We start from the raw sequence: 24122 nt of genomic DNA, 5'->3' as shown, positions 1-24122 counted from the left end.
ATGAATGGAGCTTAAACTCAAAATGACGTATGAATAGTCATGCTCTGAAGTCACAAAATACAGCAACATTTCTTCAGAGCTAAATCAGAACAAGTGATTCAACAACTTGCTGGATTTAGTAGTTTCCACACGAGTGTTATAAATAATCAAAATATACTAATATATATTCACAGTATCTTCAAAACAGGCCAAAAATTCTTTGGGGGGGGGGGAAATGACAAAGTTGTAATAGTGTTTATCAGTAAAAGGGCAAACAAATGAATGAATATACTTAAAATACCCTTTTGCAATACCATATGAGAATCTATATCACAAACCACTGAGGAATGGTGTGGTGATGACTGATTGAACTTTCTCACTCTCACAGAAGTAGATTTGGGCAGGGTAGGCAAACAGACATACACAGGGAAAGGGTACGGAATCAGGTCAGGGAAGACACTAGGGGATAGGGACTAGAGAAGGTAGCAGTCAGAAGCAGCAAGCAAAGAGGTTAGGTAATAAGGATTAGCAGGTGCAATAACATGGAAAGAAGGTGAAACAAGATGCAGATCTTGAAGAGTGGGAGGGAAACTGAAGAAAGGGTTAGTTTAGAAGAGAGGTAAACATGATCAGGAACTGAGAAGCTGAGGAAGGTTGAAGGTCACATGTAGACTTGATAAAACTGCCCAAATACTGGGCTAAAAGCCTCTAAGCTTTGCTCATTACAGGATTCAGTCTCAAAACCAAGTAATGTCATATATTTACCTTTGCTTAATTGAACTGGTACACTTTCAGATTTCATAATTCTCTGTTGTTGCTGCTGCTGCTGCTGCTGCTGTTGTTGAGGGAGCTCCACTGAGCTCCTAATGGGCACTGCAACAGAAGAAAAGCTGCCACTGCTACCTACAACTAGCCCAGTGGTACCACCTGATGTTATGGCTGGGGAAATCAGCTTTCGACCAAAATTCAGTAAGCTACTAGAAACTTTATTGATGTTCAGTGGAGCAACCTTGGCACTGACACTGTAAAACAAGAGGAAACACAGCAATAGTGAATTGTATGTGGTATTGTCAAAAACTTTCACACACACACACATACACATATACACACACCAAATAGGACTCTATAAGGACAAGCACTATTTTTCAGAGTTCTATTTTAATGAAAGAAGAACCATTAGCCTGTAAGGATTTAATCTTATTGGTAATTTCAAGGACTCAGGAAATAGTTTCCTCCTTGTCTGAACCACCTGCAAACCACACTGAATTTTCTCCCACAGAGGCAACTGTTTAGCGGGAGGGTTGGGTTCTTTTCACAAATGTTTTTCAGATGGAAGCAACATATTTCCTTCACTTGTGACTATAATGGTGACCTCAGTGTCAAGTGTAGGTGGCAGTTTTTGTCTTCCACACTGACGATGCCAAAAACGCCATGCCATAGACATGAATCTGATAGTCCATTCATTTCAAAATCACAGGCTGAGTTGGTGAAGTTAGGTAAGAAATCCCCTCCCACATATAGACATGAACACCAAGGCTCAACCTCTGTTACTGCTGAGAAGGAAATGCGGAACTTCCTTTCCACACTCCACTTTCCTTTTACTGAAGCACACAAGACAGCTTACAAAGAAACCAAGATACTGTGAGGCTAAATAAGTAAGGCACCAGATAAAATCCCAGCAAAGATAAAGCAATTTAAAACAGGAGCAGCATACATAACATCAGAATCCTATGGAAGTCTACTTAAGCAAAACTTCACTGCACACCTAAAAGCAGGCATAGTCTCCTTTCTTTTCCACCTCTGCTTAAGAGGTAATGGACTAGCTCAGGCACTGCTGCTGTTGAGAGGAAGATGCTGAGGTAGAGAGACTTGGGTCCTTTTAATGGACTAGCTGTGCACCAGCTGTGATCCTGTACAGTGTTCTTAGGAACTCTCCTTTCCCAAACAATAAATTCTGATACTCCATCTGCTTGTTTATTCCCCCCTTGCTATGTCCTTGACATAGCAGTGACTCTCCGAAGCAGCAGTTTAAGCAAACAAGGATTGGGACAGGAAGTTATAGATAGAAGAGATTTGACAAATTAAGTTGGTTCTCTCTCTCCCCCCTCTCTCTCTGCTTCCTTTGAATGTTTTGATATATGGATGTATGAGATGGTTACAGCCACCAAACAAGGACCCATATCTATGGCTTAACCATCAAGATGCACAAAAATTACACAACAATCACCAGAAAAATGGGGATTGATTATGTTACACAGTCATTAAGAAATACATTTAAAAGCAAGGTACCGTATTACTTTAAAAACATGAATGTCAAGAAGATGTGAATCCAGACTCTGGAGAAGATGATTTTGTTTCAGCACAATAAGCATCATTGAACTTGGATACCAATGGATATTTTTAAAACAAGCGGTGCTTTGCTCAGATGAAAATGCTTTGTTTAAATATGTTCCCATTATGTAGCCTCTGGCAAACTTGCTATAAATACAACACAATTGTGTGGTTTTTAATTCTCCATTTTTAATATATATATTTTTGCAAAGCATATACATTATTTAAAATTTGAATCACAATGGTGAAAACTCCTATATATTTTGGAAAGTGGTTTGTCTGTCTGTCTGTCCATTTCTTTGTCCTCAATACATTTGGATGCCTGTTGAGATAACATTGCCAAACTTGGCATGAGGATTCCCAAGGTAGGGGGGTTGCTCTTCACTGACATTTAGATGCCAGCCACCATATTGAATCAAGATGGCAGACCAAAACATCACTTTGGTGTGACTTTGCCCATTTTTTTTCATAGTTTGGGCTACCTCTTAAAATATCATCACTAAACTTGGAATGAGGGCTTCTGAGGTGCAGTGGAAGACTGTTTTAAATCAAAACTACGTGACCTTGCCCAGTTTTTAACATAGTTTCAGCCACCTTTTAAGATATTGCCAACAAATTCAGCACATGGGTCACTGAGGTGGAGATGAGGGGCCTAAGTTGATGTTCAGGTGCCAAGTGGTATTTTGAAACAAGACGGGGGTCAAAAATGTGACCTGCTGCCCATTTTTTGGCATATGTTTGGCCGTCTCTAGAGATGCCATCACCATGCTATGCTGAATGCCATTTTGAAGCAAGATGGAGGTCCAAAAATGTGACTTTGGCATGACTTCACCCGTTTTTTGATACAAGTTTGGCTGCCTCTCAAGATACTGTGGCCAAACTCAGCACAAAAGTTTCTGAGTTGGGGTTGGGAGTCTTTGCCTCTCTGGATGCCAGGCCTAATTGTGAATCAAGATGGTGGACTGAAACATGACTTTGGTATGACTTCACCCAATTTTTGGTATAATGGGTCCAAACTTTAAAAATAAGCTATCAATTTAAAACCACAATATTTTGGAGTTTCTAAAAAAAACCCCTAGAGAGCACTTAGCACAGGCTTCCTCAACCTTGGCCCTCCAGATGTTTTGAGACTACAATTCCCATCTTCCCTGACCACTGGTCCTGCTAGCTAGGGATCATGGGAGTTGTAAGCCAAAAACATCTGGAAGTCCGAGGTTGAAGAAGCCTGACTTAGCATTTACAGCTAGCATGTAATGCTATGTTTGTTCCTCCCTCTCTTCGATTTCTGCTTTTATAATCTTTACCTATAGCAAGACCATCCACATGTGCTCCCCCTCCCCCCGCGGCAGAACCCTAAACTCGCTTTCCTAACTGACACTCAACTGTTAGCATTTTACACCCAGTGTCCTTTACCTCACCTTGAGATTAATCAATTTTGTTTCACACAGGCATGCTGATATGTTGAACTTGCACATACTTGTTTCAAAGAATTCAACCTAGAAATGCTATAGATATCTATAACACTGGAAAAATGGTATCCTCTTGTGTACTGCGGGGACAAATTTTGCCCCAGGTCTTAACTGAAGGCTTAATTAATTAATGCAACAATTAAATTAACAAACTGCAGCTCTTATTTGAAAAAGTACAATTATTTAATGCCTGAGCCAAGTCTGTGTATCCCACTCTTACATACACATATCCTTACCTAAAGGGGTGGAGTGCTAAGATGCCCTTTAACCATGTGGCTGCCCATGACTGACATTGTCAATCAGATTGTCCCTGAGAAAAAGTTTGGCCACCACTTGGTAAACTTTGGTTCCTGACTAAATCTTATTTTTATTTAATGCTCTTACTAGAAGGTGTGCCAACTGTCATGAGTAATTACTGAGACCAGGAGCCTGCCAGCTCTGAGAAGGTCTTAGACAAAATGTCCTCTGGTCTGGGGCGCTTCTGGGGCCCCCTTTGTCTTCTCCCTTCACACAATGCCACATTCTCCCCCTCCCCGCTGCAGCTCTACTGCTTTGTCTGCAATTTTCTTCCTTCTGTTGCTATTTTCCTGCTAACCCTAACCCTTAACCCTTAACCCTGCTACCCTGATTGATCTGCTCACCAAGCAGCAGTGGGAGTCAGGAAGTGGTCATTTGTTAATTTAATTTTGGGGGAGTGGGTGGGATTTTAATATGGGTCTTCATGCTGCTAGTCCATTTATCAAACCACTACACCATGCTGGATCTATGGTGTGAAGGCGAGTAAGGATCTACTTATTTAACGGTCAGGGAAAGGTCTCTGAAATATAACATAGGGCAGCCATCACCTTTACCTATTTTGACATTTGCTAAAAAGATCAACACATTCTTCTTAGACTAGATAAAGGACTAGATAAAGCAGGAGTTGCCCACTTTATGCTGTCAGGGTCAGTGAGTGCTCCCTGTGAACACAGCTTCATATATATGAAATCTCCAGGTTTAATAGCAGTATACCACCAAACATTTATTTACTTAATATATTAGGCACCTGCTGGGAGCATCACTACAAATGACAATTGCCCTCATGTCTTGCTTCCCATAATCATCTGGCTGGCCACTGTGATAAACAGGACATTGGGCTACATGGACCGTTGATCTGATCCAGGCTGGGGTTTTCTTAGTTTTTCTCATTTGTAAAAACCAAGCTCAATGATCAGTTTTACTTCTTACCTAATTTAAAAACCGAAACAAATCATGGTTGCAACCCTTTGCAATTATACTCAAGAACAGGCCTCTGATGTACATGAAACTTAGTCCCAAATGAATATAGGATTATTAACAAGTTTTTTTCTAAAAACATTTTATTTTGGCAAAATATGATAAGGGCTTACCGAGTTTTACTCATCAAGTCTGCTCCACGTGCTTTGTAGTAATCCAAATTTTGTTGAAACTGGTAAGTCACAGGTCTTGGATTTCTCTAAAAATATAGAATGATCATACTGTATAAGTCAAAGTGTGGATAGCAAATTGTCATTATGCTGTAACATAATACTATTCATATCATTTGTCCCAGCTAAAAGTATTGGGGGAAATTATGGCTATGTTTCAGGTTACTATTCTTTTTCTGGCTAAATCTAGCATAGCCACTAGATGGTGCATACAACCTTCTCTCCCACTATTGCAAACAAATACAGGATAGAATGTTAGCCCACAATGGGAGGCTACATATTTTGTACAGAATATTTAAACAGCTGTCTTATTTTTCCTTCAAAGGTGGAAAATGAATAATTTGAATTTTTAATTTAAATAAAACTTTGCTTTAAGTAAATTGATCTTGCTTAATAATCTATTTCTATAAAAGACGACACATTATTTGATAGTACCTTTAAGGAACATATGCAAATAACACAACAAACAAAAACTGTGGTGAGATGATTTTTTTTATTTAAAAAAAGCCAATCATGAAGAAGTTTCTATGATTTTGTTCTGATTGGTTTTAAACTGCTTTTAGAAATAAAATTTCCATTAATGGGAGACTTTGTATGGTAGCATGCTCTATATCAGGGATGAGAAAACTGTGGCCTAGAGATGATATTGTACTACAGCTCTTCCCCATCCCTAGTTTTAAGCCTGTGATTTCTGCTGGGATATTTTTCATTCAGGTTGCTAAAATTCTATATCCATTGCTGTCTAGAGACACTACAATGTCTATTCTATCTTGAAGCCTTCCTAGCTAGAAATCAATAAAAAGCAACACTATTTTGAGCTCATGAACTGTAATAGGAATTAGCAGGAAAGTTTTCAGACCTGCAGCTATAAGTTTTCTGAAGCTATATCAACATTTTTATGCACATCAATGACAATTCAATAACTTCAGGAGAAGAAACGTCTCCCCCCCCATCTTTTTTACCTTGATTGTACATTTACAAAGCTTTCTATTTTACTGTCTAACCAGAGATAAAACAACATTTTCGGTATATTTCTGTTCCAGAAATTAACAGGATTTAGAAACTGGATTACAAAATAAAACTCATGTTTCTTGAGTGCTAGGTGTTTATAAACTTCAGGTTCTGCTTATTCATTTTTGAATGTGTGTGTGGGGATAGGGGTGTGTGTGTGTGTGTGTGTGTGTGTGTGTAAAACAGCTGCAGCTATTAGAAAGGAATCGAAGTTGAACAGTCCTCTAAGCCAGGCATAGGTAACCTTCGGCCCTCCAGATGTTTTGGCCTACAACTCCCATGATCCCTAGCTAACAGGACCAGTGGTCAGGGATGATGGGAATTGTAGTCCAAAACACCTGGAGGGTTGAAGGTTGCCTATGCCTGCTCTAAGCACTACTATTCCCAAGTATGCCATTAGATGGCAGATGGGGGCAAAGGCAAGGAGTTGGAAGGCAGAGCTGTGAATGTCCCCTAAGTTAGCCTGCTGCCTTAAGCTATGGTGGAACAGGCTGCTGCATCATCAGTGTTGAAGTAAAACTAAACAGTTAGTCTGGTCTTCTGAACCTGGAATGGGTAAGTGTGTGTGCCCACTTTGTCCAAATCAGGCAGCAAGGTGTCTTGGGCTGTCCCTTGATTTTATTATGAAAAACCAAGCTTGTAAACACGCCTTCATTTTCATGAGCAGGATTTGTAAACAGGGGTATTTGCAAGGGTGACTTGCAACACATGTGCCATGTTTGTCTTCTTGTCTGAGAATGTGCAAAACCACACCTGCGGCAAGTGCAAGCTGGTTGCCTTGCTGGAAGAGAAGGTACAACAATTTGAGGCCTGCCTATCCACACTTTGAGCTACTGGGCAAGATGAGGAATTTCTTGAAAGAGCTGAGCAGACTGTTCTGCAACAGTGCTGCGGGGAGGGGGGGATGCCCCTGGGGAGGAGATTGCCCATTGCAGGAGATGAGCCCCTGGAGGAATGTGACACACAGAAGGACCGTCAGGAGTCATGCTGGAGCTGCAAAGTTGATTCTATGCCAGGGGTCAGCAAACCTTTTCAGCAGGGGGCCGGTCTACTGTCCTTCAGACCTTGTGGAGGGCCGGACTATTTTTTTGGGGGGGGGGGAATGAACAAATTCCTATGCTCCACAAATAAGCCAGAGATGCATTTTAAATAAAAGGTCACATTCTACTCATGTAAAAACACGCTGATTCCCGGACCGTCCATGGGCTGGATTGAGAAGGCGATTAGGCCCCCGGGCATAGTTTGCCTACCCATGTTCTACACCCTCAAAGAATCAGAATTCAAAATGACCTTAACAGATTGGAGAACTGGGCGCAGGCGCAAACTAACAAACTGAATTTCAATAGGAACAAATGTCAGGTTCTGGACTTAGGCATGAAGAAACAGTTGCACAAACATAAGATGGGTGACACCTGACTTGTCAGCAGCACATGTGAAAAGGATCTAGGGGTCTTAGTAGATCACAAGCTTAACATGAGTCAACAGTGTGATGCAGCAGCAGCAGCAAGAAAGAAAAAGAAAAAGAAAGAAAATCTAATGCTATTCTAGGTTTTATCAACAGAAGTATAGTGTCCCGATCAAGAGAAGTAGTAGTACCACTCTATTCTGCCTGGGCCAGAGTACTGTGTCCAATTCTGGGCACCACAATTTAAGAAGACTATTGACAAGTAAGAATGTGTGTGGAGGATGGTGACCAAGATGATCAGAGGTCTGGAAATCAAGACTTATGAGGAACAGTTGAAGGAATTGGGTATGTGTTGTTGTTGTTTAGTCGTTTAGTCGTGTCCGACTCTTCGTGACCCCATGGACCATAGCACGCCAGGCACTCCTGTCTTGCACTGCCTCCCGTAGTTTGGTCAAACTCATGTTCGTAGCTTCGAGAACACTGTCCAACCATCTTGTCCTCTGTCGTCCCCTTCTCCTAGTGCCCTCAATCTTTCCCAACATCAGGGTCTTTTCCAAGGATTCTTCTCTTCTCATGAGGTGGCCAAAGTATTGGAGCCTCAGCTTCACGATCTGTCCTTCTAGGGAGCACTCAGGGCTGATTTCCTTAAGAATTGATAGGTTTGATCTTCTAGCAGTCCATGGGACTCTCAAGAGTCTCCTCCAGCACCATAATTCAAAAGCATCAATTCTTCGGCGATCAGCCTTCTTTATGGTCCAGCTCTCACTTCCATACATCACTACTGGGAAAACCATAGCTTTAACTATACGGACCTTTGTCGGCAAGGTGATGTCTCTGCTTTTTAAGATGCTGTCTAGGTTTGTCATTGCTTTTCTCCCAAGAAGCAGGCGTCTTTTAATTTCGTGACTGCTGTCACCATCTGCAGTGATCAAGGAGCCCAAGAAAGTAAAATCTCTCACTGCCTCCATTTCTTCCCCTTCTATTTGCCAGGAGGTGATGGGACCAGTGGCCATGATCTTGGTTTTTTTGATGTTGAGCTTCAGACCATATTTTGCGCTCTCCTCTTTCACCCTCATTAAAAGGTTCTTTAATTCCTCCTCACTTTCCGCCATCAAGGTTGTGTCATCTGCATATCTGAGGTTGTTGATATTTCTTCCGGCAATCTTAATTCCTGCTTGGGATTCATCTAGTCCAGCCTTTCGCATGATGAATTCTGCATATAAGTTAAATAAGCAGGGAGACAATATACAACCTTGTCGTACTCCTTTCCCAATTTTGAACCAATCAGTTGTTCCATATCCAGTTCTAACTGTAGCTTCTTGTCCCACATAGAGATTTCTCAGGAGACAGATGAGGTGATCAGGCACTTCCATTTCTTTAAGAACTTGCCATAGTTTGCTGTGGTCGACACAGTCAAAGGCTTTTGCATAGTCAATGAAGCAGAAGTAGACGTTTTTCTGGAACTCTCTAGCTTTCTCCATAATCCAGCGCATGTTTGCTATTTGGTCTCTGGTTCCTCTGCCCTTTCGAAATCCAGCTTGCACTTCTGGGAGTTCTCGGTCCACATACTGCCTAAGCCTGCCTTGTAGAATTTTAAGCATAACCTTGCTAGCGTGTGAAATGAGCACAATTGTGCGGTAGTTGGAGCATTCTTTGGCACTGCCCTTCTTTGGAATTGGGATGTAGACTGATCTTCTCCAATCCTCTGGCCATTGCTGAGTTTTCCAAACTTGCTGGCATATTGGGTGTAGCACCTTAACAGCATCATCTTTTAAAATTTTAAATAGTTCAGCTGGAATATCATCACTTCCACTGGCTTTGTTATTAGCAGTGCTTTCTAAGGCCCATTTGACTTCACTCTCCAAGATGTCTGGCTCAAGGTCAGCAACCACACTACCTGGGGTGTACGAGACCTCCATATCTTTCTGGTATAATTCCTCTGTGTATTCTTGCCACCTCTTCTTGATGTCTTCTGCTTCTGTAAGGTCCTTACCACTTTTGTCCTTGATTATGGTAATCTTTGTACGAAATGTTCCTTTCATATCTCCAATTTTCTTGAACAGATCTCTGGTTTTCCCCATTCTATTGTTTTCCTCTATTTCTTTGCATTGCTCATTTAAGAAGACCCTCTGATCTCTCCTTGCTGTTTTTTGGAAATCTGCATTCAGTTTCCTGTATCTTTCCCTATCTCCCTTGCATTTTGCTTGCCTCCTCTCCTCCGCTATTCGTAAGGCCTCGTTGGACAGCCATTTTGCCTTCTTGCATTTCCTTTTCCTTGGGATGGTTTTCGTTGCTGCCTCCTGTATAATGTTACGAGCCTCCATCCATAGTTCTTCAGGCACGCTGTCCACCAAATCTAAATCCTTAAACCTGTTCCTCACTTCCACTGTGTATTCATAAGGGATTTGATTCAGATTGTATCTTACTGGCCCAGTGGTTTTTCCTACTTTCTTCAGTTTAAGCTGGAATTTTGCTATAAGAAGCTGATGATCTGAGTTACAGTCAGCTCCAGGTCTTGTTTTTGCTGACTGTATAGAGCTTCTCCATCTTTGGCTGCAGAGAATATAATCAATCTGATTTCGATGCTGCCCATTTGGTGATATCCATGTGTAGAGTCGTCTCTTGTGTTGTTGGAAAAGAGTGTTTGTGATGACCAGCTTGTTCTCTTGACAGAACTCTATTAGCCTTTGCCCTGCTTCGTTTTGAACTCTAAGGCCAAACTTGCCAGTTGTTCCTTTTATCTCTTGATTACCTACTTTAGCATTCCAATCCCCTGTAATGAGAAGAACATCCTTCTTTGGTGTCATTTCTAGAAGGTGTTGTAGGTCTTCATAGAATTGGTCAATTTCACTTTCTTCAGCACCGGTAGTTGGTGCATAAACTTGGATTACTGTGATGTTAAAAGGTCTGCCTTGGATTCGTATCGAGATCATTCTGTCATTTTTGAGATTGCATCCCATTACAGCTTTTGCCACTCTTTTGTTGACTATGAGGGCCACTCCATTTCTTCTACAGGATTCTTGCCCACAGTAGTAGATATGATAGTCACCCGAACTGAATTCACCCATTCCCTTCCATTTTAGTTCACTGATGCCCAGGATGTCGATATTTATTCTTGTCATCTCATTTTTGACCACATCCAGCTTACCTCTATTCATGGTTCTTACATTCCAGGTTCCTATGCAATATTTTTCTTTACAGCATCAGACTTTCCTTTCGCTTCCAGGCATATCCGCAACTGAGCGTCCTTTCGGCTTTGGCCCAGCCGCTTCATCAGCTCTGAATCTACTTGTACTTGTCCTCCGCTCTTCCTCAGTAGCATGTTGGACGCCTTCCGACCTGAGGGGCTCATCTTCCAGCGTCATAACTTTTATATGCCTGTTGTCTTTGTCCATGGAGTTTTCTTGGCAGGGATACTGGAGTGGCTTGCCAATTCCTTCTCCAGGTGGATCATGTTTAGTCAAAACTCTCCACTATGACCTGTCCATCTTGGGTGGCCCTGCATGGCATAGCTCATAGCTTCTCTGAGTTATTCAAGCCCCTTCGCCACGACAAGGCATTGATCCATGAAGGGGAATTGGGTATGTATAGCTTGGAAAAGAGGAGACTGAGAGGAGGTACAATAGCCATCTTCAAATATCTAATTCTATTTATTTATATTCTTTTTATATTAAACTATAAGCAATGTGGGGATGCGGGTGGCGCTGTGGTCTAAACCACAGAGCCTAGGGCTTGCCAATCAGAAGGTTGGTGGTTTGAATCCCTGCGATGGGGTGAGCTCATGTTGCTCAGTCCCTGCTCCTGCCAACCTAGCAGTTTGAAAGCACATCAAAGTGCAAGTAGATAAATAGGTAAGGGCGGGAAGGTAAACAGTGTTTCCGTGCGCTGCTCTGGTTCACCAGAAGCGGCTTAGTCATGCTGGCCACATGACCCGGAAGCTGTACACTGGCTCCCTTGGCCAGTAAAGCGAGATGAATGCTGCAACCCTAGTGTCGTCTGCAACTGGACCTAATGGTCAGGGGTCCCTTTACCTTTACAAGCAACGTATGGGGTATTCTTTCACTATTTCAATCAAATTTCTCCTTGCAAGTACCTATATCATGGATTTTGTTGTAACGAAACATTGCTTTGATTGAAAAATTCAATAGAGTTCTGGTGGGCATAGGGAATAACCTCCCATTGATACCTATGATGGAGATGGAGCCACATACTTGTGGATCTGCTGCTTTATCACTGTCATGCATTTATAGATCCTTACTCACTGGGAGGGTTGACATATGTCTGGAATTTCCCAGACAAAGCTGGGATTAGGCTGCTGGAAACAAGTGTCCGGGTGGAAATCCGGACGTACGGTAACTCATGTCGGGAGTGAATATTTTGGCGAATTTCCTTAAAAAGAGTTCAGCAACTTTGGAGAAAACTTTAAAAAGCAAGCAAGCAAGCAAGCAAGCAAGCAAACCACAAAACCAGCAACTTTTGTGTCTGGATTTTCCCGTTTTGAAATATGGCAATCCTACTCACTGGATCAGAATGAACACCTACACACACAAAATAATGATCCTGCATTATTAGTCTAAGAGAAAACTAGTACTGTCTGGACCCATACTTAGAGATAACGCAAAGGTAACACTCCCGACATCTTAAAGAATTAGAATAATAGAACTGTAGAGTTGGAAGGGAACACAAGGGTCATCTAGTTCAATCCCCTGCAATGCAGGAATCCTTTGCCCAAATGGGGTCTCATTAGGATCACTTAGCTTCAAACCATGGGTCAGGATCGTTAGAATTCTGTGCACCTCTTTGCACATAAGAATATTTTGCTGTTTTGCTTCTGATTACTCCCACTTGTTCTTTGCAGAGGTTTTAGTGGTCTTTTGTGTGTGGGACCCCTCCCCCCCAAGAAACATTCTGGTATCACATGGAAGACTGGCACAATTCTTTAGTTCCAAATCCTTCTTCACTGAAAATCTATCCCAAATCTATTGGTTTAGAATAATCTAAAGCAATTAAAACTTTTAGCACTTCTTTATGGTAATACCATATATTGTTTCTGGGTATCAATGCTAAACAGCCTTATTTCAAGACCCCTACAGCTACACCACCGTTACTGATAGGAGGTTTGTAAAAGTTTTTTTGGCAGACATACTTGGGACAACTACTGTAAGTACTCAAACAAAATATAGTTGGCAACTTCTTTGTACATCATCTAAAATGGTAATGTTCTATATAACATAGCTTCAAAATAAGTCATAGTGATAAGGTTAGCGCAACCACATACACCCAAAGATGAAAATTACTTTGCTTATGTTGCTGTATTAGAATTTTATTTGCTATAGGGTAAAACAGATTTGCAAAATTCACAGTTAACTTAAAACAATAGTTTAAAACCTTTTATTCCTAGGCTTGACTGCCTTCAGGAAGAAAAGAACATCTGGTTATTTAAGGAACACAATATGTTCACATTTTCTATGACTTTTGTTTCTAATTGAGTTTTTAATTTTTCTTTATTTGAACAACTCTAGTTAGAACTGTTTTTTAATCGCTTTATATTTTTGTGATTGCCATCCCTATGTATCTATTTTCCATCTGAAAGCGTCTGCTTTGAAAATTAACGGCACTTCTCATTGGTGCTGGTGCAGAAAAAAAAAGGAAACTGCCGGATAGTAAAAATACAGCAAACACCTACTCTAGGTGCTTTTGGCAAAATAATTGGTTTTGCACTCAGTATACTGTCCTTTTCACATCAGGGTAATACTTTGCTTCTGAAAAACAGTGGAGTGCATACATTTGAACATTTCTATTAAGAAAATGAAAATTTGGAGACTCCTTGGCAGTTTTATATTAAAGACATGGAGGCTAATATTGTTTTAAGAAACCTCAACACAGTCCTTCTAGTATATAAATTAACCACTTCTGAAATGTTGCAAATGAAAAGAAAGGGTTTATCACAGCACATTTTATAAGAATGGCTGCCAATTATCTACTGAGCTTAATTCAAGCTGCTGAAGCCCTACATGTATGAAGCCCTACACAGCTTAAGAGCATGGCACCTAAAAGATCGTCGCATCACCTACAGTATACACCAAACTGATCACTGCACTCTGCAGGAGAGGTCTTCCTGCAGATCTTATCAGAAGGTCTGTTCTGCACAATGTAATAACCAGGCCTTTAACATAGCAGCACCTGCCTCCTATCACAAGTGCCACCTTCTAGGTGCTTGCTGAAGATTATCCTCTTTCAAAAAGTCTTTTAAGTGGAGATCCCAATTGGTATTCAAAGTGAACTTTATTAGGTTTTGAAATTGTTTTATATGCGGTTTCTGAAAACATTGTTTTTATGTATGTTGTTTTTAATTTTGTTGTTTTTAATTGTGTGTGTGTGTGTGTGTGTGTGTGTGTGTGTGTGTGTGTGTGTGTGTAATTGTTTAAATATGCTTTTATTGTAAAATCGCTTCAAGATGCCTCATTGGAAGCAATTCATAAATGAAATAAATTCTAATAATATCAAAAAGAAAGACAAACTGTAAAAAGGAGCTGTCTCAATGATTATTAGATTGTCAGGAAATAAATTTAAAACAATCAAATCAGGCATTTTACATCTATTGTACCTAAATAGCTAAAAAACTGCATGCATGCAAATATTTACATAATTATACTTCGCATAAAGTTGACAATGCTAGAGGCTTTATTCAGAATCTGATATTGTATTTTTTTGCAGAATTTGTGATCCCTTTTTCCATTCTAGGGCTCAAAGTTTGTTCATGTCACTTATACTCATGAATACCCCAAGATCGACCAGTCAGAGCCAGGTGCAAAAGAAACAGAGTTAGAGAAAATGATGCCCCTGAACTCATTCTAAACCAAGGAATTTGTTTTCAGTACCAGAACTGAGCTAAGCTTACAGTCCTTTCACAAAAAAATCAATTTCTGGTTATAGAAAGGAAATTTTATGCACAATAAAGAGTAGCAGTGTATGCAGGCAGTTCTATGCAAACCCAGAATTAAAAATGATGCTTTAAAAAAAAACCTACATGTTTAATGTAACAATTCTTGTAGAAAATAATCAGTAACCAAGAACATTGTATAAAATTCCGATTGTTTTTATTAGTATAAATTCCCTGAATTACTTTTATATGCTTTTATGCTACTTTTGTGTTGAATTTCTGTTTTAATAATATTTTAAACACCTTTTGCATTGTACACAGCTTAGAGATCCTTAAAATATTAAGCAGTTTACAAATGCTTTAAATAAAAGAATGAATATCAATCAATGCTAATCAATGGATGATCCATGTAGTAGATCAATGTGGACCTCTGGCTGGCCAGCTCAGATCCACTTGCAGGCGGAAAGAGGCTCTGAAGCCAGTTCATACAGGGGCACAGAATCAGGACTAGCTCAAGCACTTTGGAGATTTAGGTGCTCATGGTGTTTTAGGACTGATGCTGATGTGACTCTATATGTGCTTGTTTTTGGGACCCTAAGATCTTGCCAAACTGAATTTTGTACATATCCAGATACAATAGAGGTACTGTGTGAGCTCCTGCGAAGTGAGCAGATGACCTGTTCTGGACAGGGTCACTCTCCTCTGGAGTGATCAAGTTGGAAGTATTCCTTGATCTTGGCTTGCCATTTGAAACTCACATGCCTTCAGCTGCAAGGAGCACCCATGGCTAGCTCCAATCAGTTTGCCAGCTGCAGCCCTTCCTGGACAGATATAGCTTTGCCGCAGTGACCTCCAGACTAGACTTCTGTAACTGGGGCTGCCCCCAAGGATGGTTCAGAAGCTGCAATACAGCTGATTTAAGCTGTATGAAACCCACCATGAGACTGCAAGATGAAGTGGGCCATATAAAGACACTAACTAACTAACTAACTAACTAACTAACTAACTAACTAACTACTGGGAGCAAGCCCTTGAATCTTAGCCCACGGGCAGTCAGAGATGGTAAAAGATTGCAAGCCTCCACAATTCTTCGCTGCTTTTGACAGCTTTGTTCATTCCGGAAAATCACAACGAGGCTTCTCCTGGCTGTTGGAGGCAAATATTCAGAACTGCAGGTAATGAAATCTTTGAATACCACATCTCAGGCCAAAAAGGCTTCCAACCAGGAGATATCCCAGAATGACCTTCTGAGAAGATGAATTTGAGACTTTGCATTGCCTCCTCCTTCTTTGAGACAACCCACCAAAGCTTGTATCTGGGCCCAGGTCTGACAACCTTTGCTGGGGTATTATTATTATTATTATTATTATTAATTTATATACCGCCCTATACCTGGAGGTCTCAGGGCGGTTCACATAAAAAGGTCATAGTATATAAAATAGAAAATAAAAGCAATAACCCAATAATACCTCCCAAAAAAGAGCCACATTTTAAAAGGGTATGGGGTGTTTGTTGATCAGGTCAACCAAAGGCCTGGTTAAAAAGGAACGTTTTTGCCTGGCACTTAGAGGTGTATAATGAATGTGTCAGGCAAACTTCCCTGGGGAGAGCATTCCACAGACAGGGAGCCACTGCCGAGAAGGCCTGTTCTCGTGTTGCCACCCTCAGGACCTCTTTATTAACATTAGAACACAACACCTACAAAGGCTTTTCCTAAAACCAGTTTGGGACCTTGAATAAGCTGGGTTGGATCCAAAGGGTGCCCCTCTGATATATCCCTGTTGAATGTAATGCAAGAAGGGCTATGCTTGGTAGCATGGGAAAGCATTGCCACTTGAGATTACATTTCAAAATGCTGGAGATACAGTGTGAGGCATATGACCTCAAATTTAAAAAGGAAAAGGGGTGGGATTTGCTCCCCTGTTTTCTGGGCATTCATTTTGAATGGCCCTTAGTGAGCAGTTCAGAGCTATCACTTTGTCATCCAAAGCTAGAATCTGACAAGGGCCTAGGTCAAAATAATGCAAGTTCTCTGTGAGTCTGAGCCTAGATACTTCTTTTGGAAATGACAGTTTACCCCCATTATTAACTTTTCCCTCTCCTCATGCATTAAACAAGGACTGTAACAGTGTTTTAAAAGCAGTTGGGATGTGCCTCAACTACGAAGATTTCCAAGTGACTTACCTTTGGATCTCTGAGAAAAAGAGCTCTCAAGATCAATGCGTGGACATCTTCAATTGGAGGATAATGCATCAGAAGTCCCAAGCAGGTCTGATAATTACTTGATATTACTAAAAGTAATAGGAAATATTTTTTTATCAGCTTAACATAAAAGTAATCATTTTAAGCACAATTTGTAGGGTTCTGGGGGGAAATATAGTCACCAAATAGTCTACAGCAGGCACCCCCAAACTGTGGCCCTCCAGATGTTTTGGCCTACAATTCCCATGATCCCTAGCTAACAGGACCAGTGGTCAGGGAAGATGGGAATTGTGGTCCAAAACATCTGGAGGGCCAAAGTTTGGGGATGCCTGGTCTACAGCTCCTTTCTCATTTTAGTAAAGCATAGCCTCAAATGGTTGAGGGCTGATTTACAATTTTTGCTTTGTTTCCCAAACATGTTAACCCTAAAAATAGCTTAGGGAACCATTTATTGGCCCCTCTTAAAATCTTGCTACATATTTTAATAGGATGTATTAAATTTCCATTATCTAACCTCCGTTTAGTTAGCATACAACTGTCCCTTTCTGGGTATGTGATGAACTTAATTATGGGTGAAATTAAATAAATCTTTTCTGCCAAGACTATGTAAACTACTTCATTTCTTTAGCACCATCTAAATCTTGGCAATCCATCTACTAGAGCTGTCAAAGGAGTGCCAATTATTTTTGAATTGTTTGCCTAAATTGCTAATAATAATACTAAATATATTTTAGATAGTGCAACTTTATAGTTTTGAGAGCTACAGTTTTAGAAATAATATCATTTCTATTAATTAAAAGCCTTTGTGAAAAATGTTCTTGCAACACAAGGCAAAAAATCATTGATAAAAAAAGAAATCCAAAATATATTGACTGCTTTATGGCCTTAGAGACTTACTAAACTGCTTCCCTGCACCCGCTTCCATGTGAGTCAATCTCATATCCTTTGGTACCTTCCCATCTCTCCCTGAAGAGGTTTATGAGGAAAAGATTCAGGACTGGGCAAAATGAATAATTATAATCTGTGTAGGGAGCCACTTTATCATCTTCATTTCCGTTGCTGATCCGACAGCTTGTAATTTTATACATCTGCTTTCATTTGTAAAGCACTCACTTATCCTACTCATTTTTTATCTGTTCTGCCTGTTTCTTTTTCTTTCCTTTTGTTTTTCTTGTTCGTGTTCAGATACCTGCTTTTTTCTCTTCGCTTTGAAGTTAGCATAATGAATGCAATACAATGGGCTCAGTCAAGAGTTCTTTCTGCCGAGTATAATAGATGGGACCACGCATTATATAGAACCAATCAAATAAAACGTAACACAGTATAAGGCAGTTGTGATAAGGATTCTTTATACTTTCTTAAAATAAATAAGAATGCTGGAAGTAGTTTGTCCTAAATGGATTTTTTAAGACAACATCTGATGTATTTTCTTCAAACATACCTTTTAACACTCTAACTGAAGCCAGATTTTAGACTTTTTTATTTGTTTCTTTTTGGGGGGGGAGACTAAGTGTGATTTGATTCAATAGTGAACATTAAAATATTGATCATGGGTATTTGTAATTATAAATTATAGGTAAATGCAACAAACAGGAGAAATGAAACTTCTCTATTATGTGACAAAAAAACAACCTATTATCTTAAACAGGGGGTGGCAAACGGGAGGTGAAAACTTTTTGGGGTCTTTTTTAGCCTCCATACACCCACACTTCCATTTGGTCTTTTAGTCATAATCCTTTTCCTCTGCAAGTTGAGAGGCACTATAGTGCAGGACTCTATGAGGCAGTGGCCATTTAGCTGCACACTGCTCTCCTTATATGCTTTCACATTTAGGAGAGAGAGAGAGAGAGAGAGAGAGAGAGAGAGAGAGAGAGAGAGAGAGAGAGTGAGTGGAACCAGATGGGTATTGGTGCAAGTGTCTGTTTCATCATAAGGTGGCCCAAGCAAACAAGTGAAAGGATAAAACAGGTCCTACATTCATTCATTCATTCATTCATTCATTCATTCATTCATTCATTCATTATTAATATGTTTTATACTGTCTCTCACATCAGTCTAGAGGTGGTGTATTAGATATAAAAAACCCCTACATCAACAAAAACTTAATACAGTATAATAAAAACAGGTGGCTATACTGTTTCAGAAAAAAATACCTTAGAAAGACATATTTTTATTCACATGGTAATATAAACTTGATATTGTTTTTCATTCATTAGGATTTGAAGAGGTGCTTAGGCTATAGGAAGGAGCTTGTGGAAGGTCATCTTGCCTTACAGGACACTAGTAAAACAAATCTAAAAAGCTTTATTGGGTTCACAGAACGACTTTTATGATACTTTGGACCATGGGCTCTATTTACAGCCTGCTTGACCATTTAGTTCCATGAAAGACTGCAGTAGTGTTTTTGTTTTGTTTTTTTGTTTACCATTCCATTTATTCTGTAGTTCTGGCAGTTTAAAAAAAGCCACTTCCTGTATTAGCTATTGCAAGTGATGTAAAAAATATATATAAAAATTTAAGGGATCAACCTCTTCAAAAGAAACAGCTCAGTGATGACCAATCAAGCTTAGTAGCTATGGAATGTTAACTGATAATTGGAAAATAAAACCGGAAAGAAAGTGGTGGGAGTGGGACGGCATGGAGTATCCTGGAGGTGGGGATGGCTGGAACCCTGAACAGCTTCAGTACTGTTAGAAGGTGAAGATACACAGCAACATTTTGTTGCAGGTTCCTCTTAGATGGGATATATTGTTTTTGTGCCAGTGGTACTATATTGAATGCTGATATTTATATATTTACAAAATTCTTCTGAACTGCTTTGAGGTTCCTTACAGGGAATCAGATTGTCAATTCCAAAGTAATAAGGGCCTGGTCCACCCTTTGGGGGGTCCTGTACCAACAACAAAAAAGGCCCAAAGGTCCCTTGCAGATTGCAACTGCCTCACTTAGGGGTCTTTTTACAGTTGCTGCCATATGCTACCCCACTGCAAGGGAGGAGGGAAGAGTCCACCTGTAATTTCCCCTTTAGAACAGTGCTAAGGCCTTATGCAGAAAAGCCTAGGGATGAACTGGAAAAGAAGAGAAAAGAAAGAACACTTGATAGTTTCAAAATTCTGCTGGTTGTAGAAAAATGGATTAGCATCAATTCAATGTCCTCTATAAATATATAAAAAAGAAAGAACAAAAAACAAACTGGAAAAAGCCCATATTTAAATGGTTTCAGGAATTTCAGTCCAAATGCTCCCCCCCCTTTTTTTGAGCCAACCTTAAGATCTGAGATCATTGGGAATGGAGCATTTGAGGCAACAGAGTCTATCAAAGAATCAAGTGTGAATAATTGTTTGCAAGATTTGGCTCTCAGGTAGTACCCACAGGTGTGCTGGAGACTTCTGCATGATTCCTGCAAGTCAGCTAACGCACACAAAATCTTTATAGGCTTATTCACAAAGACTTCACAGACTTTTGCAGTTGGAATGTTATCAGATGCATACAAAATTGCCCTGGAAAGGTGGGCTGGCTTTAAAATACAATCTACTGGAAGGCCTGGTTATTGATAACCATAATTTGCTTAATTTACCCTTTTGTGCTTTTGCACATGTCTCTGAACTAATTAGGATAAATTGGTGGTTTTATTACAAATTTATTTCATTTACATTTTTACCTTCCCAAGTATTCTCTACTTCCCACTTGCTTAATAGAGATTTTGCTTTAGAGTAAATCTCCACATAGTTATTTATATGAAAATCAAAGTTTTGTTCTAAACATTCCCCTGAACTTGTGTGTTAATTAAGTTTATGGGACTCTAATACACATCAAAAATAATTTAAGTGCTCATGTGACATAGTTAAAGGCAAAATGAAATAAAATATAAAATACAGATAATTTTTTTAAAAAGATAAATTTGCTTTTAATACATTTTCCCTTATTTTAGAAATCCATAAAATATGTCAGTAGTGAATGTATAGTTTTACTCAATACACTACATGTGACAGAAGGTGGAGCTCTATACTTACCTTGGCCACTTTGTTTTATGCAATGCAATCTACACTTCTGTGTTTTAAATGAGGCATAGCAGGAGGAAGAACATCCCAAAAACCAAAATGTGCTTTTAAGTTGTTGCTTTCTTATATATTATAAACAACTTCCAATCAAAATGATTTTTAAATTTTTCATTTCAATTAGAAATATATTGCATTATGTATAATGTAATGCATACTCACGGGCATCTCTAATGTATAGCAACATGGCTAAGAAAACATAGTCAACTAGATTGAGAGTGATGCTGTCAGCAAATAAAGCATCCCAGATGACAAGAAGATCCTGGAGGGGAAATTCTCGCCCAAATAGAAGTCTTACCCATCGCCTGCAAATAAAGTCAACAAAACATATTAAAAGTTGAACCAAAAAGATCAGGAATTAATAGTTTACAGGGAAATCCAACACACAGTAACTTATGATTAAAATTAATATAGATATGTTTATGACGTTCTACATTTTATCTTAACAAGGTTATAGAAAGAATTGTATGAAAGACTTTAAAAACTCTAGTTCTCTAATGTTGTTTAGCAGATAGGCTTCATTAGAAAAGCTTTGTCCCAGTTTACTTATCATTTCAGCTTTATAAGCAAATGAAAGAAGCAGCTGCAAGAACAACTCCAAAAAAGTCTGTGGATGAGCTCAGCCGTAATAGGTTTCAGTGGAATTGATCCAATGGAGAGCACCTTCCTTCTGATTTAAAAGAACTTAAACGTCTGAACTGAACCCATAATCTTAAAATGGCATTAAGAGAAACCACTGGGCACTTAAGATTATAAATTTTACTTTAAGGATTTAGTTGTAACTGCCACCTGGTTAAACAACACTAGGTGCAAGATGGAGTAACTTTCAACGAGGATTTATTTTGTTGTGGGCGTATTAGAAGTAATAAACACTTCATGAAGAATACAGAAAAAAGACAATAATGTGTAATTTTAAACATATCTCACGGTAGCTTTCCTTTGGCTCCCTATGAATACCGGTATCTACTTCTGAAATTTGAAGAGGTGCTACAATAGGGGAAGCAGGGGAAACATGGAGCAAAGCTAATTTTGCACAATTAATTCTAACAACATTATGTGCAAGGTGTTTTACCCAATAGTGGGAAATTACCCCTCAGTGACAAGCATAGCTGCCAAGTTTTCCCTTTTCTCGCGAGGAAGCCTATTCAGCATAAGGGAAAATCCCTTTAAAAAAGGGATAACTTGGCAGCTATGGTGACAAGCCTACAGGAAACTATTACCTTTCAGTGTCGCAAACATTGCTCAGACTCTGCAGGAAGCCTATCACTTTAAGTAGCACTTGCTCCTTCCCTTAACCCACCCACCCACCTTTCACATTTCACAAACTGTTAGGAGTCATAACTCAGCAATGCTTGAAGCATTTGAGCTGACATTATTCACAAACGACCTCAAGCAATTCAGGACAGAGGATGGATAAAACTAACACACTTAAAGGCGAAAAATACACCACGGCATAATGGGATTTGTTATTAGTCTTTTATCAGAAATCTCCTTTTCTTCATTACCACTTCATTATGCAGTGTTAATCGTTTGTAAATGTAGGATTCTACTGCTCAAACCAAAATCAGCTTCCCGGCTTTCTTCTTCTATTCTGCTTTTAGAAATTCTCTTGGGAATATTAAGTCTTAGTCCCCAGAGGTATTCTGTTTGCACAGATGTAGACAGCTGACGAACTGGACTGCTTTAGTAACCATAATGCTGCCATTAATGATCTGAACCTCTGTGCCTCAATGGGTGTAAGCAATTCACACAACTGAAAATGGATGTATACTAACTGCTATCTGTTCTTTTCCCCAGGAACATTTCCCTTGTAGCAGCCATAAACCAAGGGCCCTATTGTCTCTGAACTATGTTACCATATGGCTTGACTTCAGCAAGTTTGCCTTCATAAAAAGGGATGCTTTAAGGAATTAAGTTCTAAGTTGGAGTGTTTTCTTACTAATTAACACTCTTTTATTGCTCTTTCAAATATTTAGAGACAATCTAAGTTTCACTTAATGATACTGTTGGACAAGAGGAGCCCCTTTCTTTTCAGATGGCTGTCTATAGTTTAATTATAGCCCTGTCCTGTTAATTTCAGCCTCACATCTGCTACACCTGCAGACTACTATGCTCACAACGGTGTACCCTTTTATCACATTCGGTAACATAATAATCTGTATTTTACCACACCAACATAGCAATTGCAACCAACTGCAAATACAGAAGGGAGTTTTTAAAGCAATAATAAATATAAGACTTACTACAATCTCCTTGCTGAAATGCACAACCCCATGTTCTACACATGATTTCTATGTAATTAAACCATAATCCCCAAACAATCTGTAATCACTACCCACAGACAGTGGTTTAATAGTGACCTGCAACACAGAGAAACAAATGTTCTGGAAACTTTAAAGTTCAAGAGTGACATATTTTTAAAATCAAATTTAAACTTTAAAGGGAAATAATTTTTATTAAGAGTTACTGGGAACATCTTCTTGGAACCTCAGAGAGGTGCTTCCCGTCAGGGTAGACAGACAATACTGGACTCAAAGGACCAATGATTTGACTCAGTATAAGGAATTAACCATAGGTTAATTTTTTGTGGGTGAGGGGGGAACCTAATGAGTCATGCATTGCCTTACCTGCGTAAACTATTTCAATTCTGACTGAGAATAACAAGCATTTCAGATACAGCTTGCTGTTTTCTGTACTACATCCATAATCTTTTTCAAGAACAGTCCCACAAAAAGCTGAAGGCTCTTGAGGCTTCAAAGGCAGAGACAACTGTCCTTTATGGTCTTAGCCCACCACAAAGGGGCATGTCTGGAAAATCAAGTGGAGTCGATCAAGTGGAGCTACTGTCTTGAACTGAGATTTAAGGTATTCTGAACCTGCTCTTAACATGCCTTTCTCCCACAATACATTTATAATAATAATAATAATAATAATAATAATAATAATAATAATAATAATAATTTTTTATTATTTATACCCCGCCCATCTGGCCGGGTTCCCCCAGCCACTCTGGGCGGCTTCCAACAAAACAGAAATTCTAAAATACAGAGATCCATCAAACATTAAAATACAGAAATCCATCAAACATTAAAAGCTTCCCTAAACAGGGCTGCCTTGAGATGCCTTCTAAAGGTCTGGTAATTGTTGTTCTCTTTGACCTCTAGTGGGAGGGCATTCCACAGGGTGGGTGCCACTACCGAGAAGGCCCTCTGCCTGGTTCCCTGTAACTTGGCTTCTCGTAGTGAGGGAACCGCCAGAAGGCCCTCGGAGCTGGACCTCAGTGTCCGGGCAGAACGATGGGGGTGGAGACGCTCCTTCAGGTATACCGGACCGAGGCCG

The 24122-nt window shown here is 39.7% G+C and overlaps 1 protein-coding gene across 19 annotated transcripts in view; it reads right to left on the bottom strand.

Moving 5' to 3' along the window:
* The window catches only part of TBC1D5 (TBC1 domain family member 5), a 247210-nt gene that overhangs the window by 37108 nt on the left and 185980 nt on the right, over nucleotides 1–24122 (bottom strand). For all 19 annotated transcript variants that reach the window (XM_088654079.1, XM_088654076.1, XM_088654084.1 and 16 more), the window contains 4 exons: nucleotides 20946–21088; nucleotides 16708–16814; nucleotides 5168–5253; nucleotides 745–1001 (listed from right to left, as the gene is read on the bottom strand). In XM_088654079.1, the coding sequence (XP_088510205.1) occupies nucleotides 745–1001; nucleotides 5168–5253; nucleotides 16708–16814; nucleotides 20946–21088 (593 nt within the window). The remainder of the gene's footprint in view (nucleotides 1–744; nucleotides 1002–5167; nucleotides 5254–16707; nucleotides 16815–20945; nucleotides 21089–24122) is intronic.

The sequence above is a fragment of the Zootoca vivipara genome, chromosome 11, assembly GCF_965207765.1.
Source record: "Zootoca vivipara chromosome 11, rZooViv2.hap1.1, whole genome shotgun sequence".
Lineage (NCBI taxonomy): Eukaryota > Metazoa > Chordata > Lepidosauria > Squamata > Lacertidae > Zootoca > Zootoca vivipara.
Note: the sequence above shows the minus strand (reverse complement) of the source record. Positions and strands in the feature narration are given on the sequence as shown.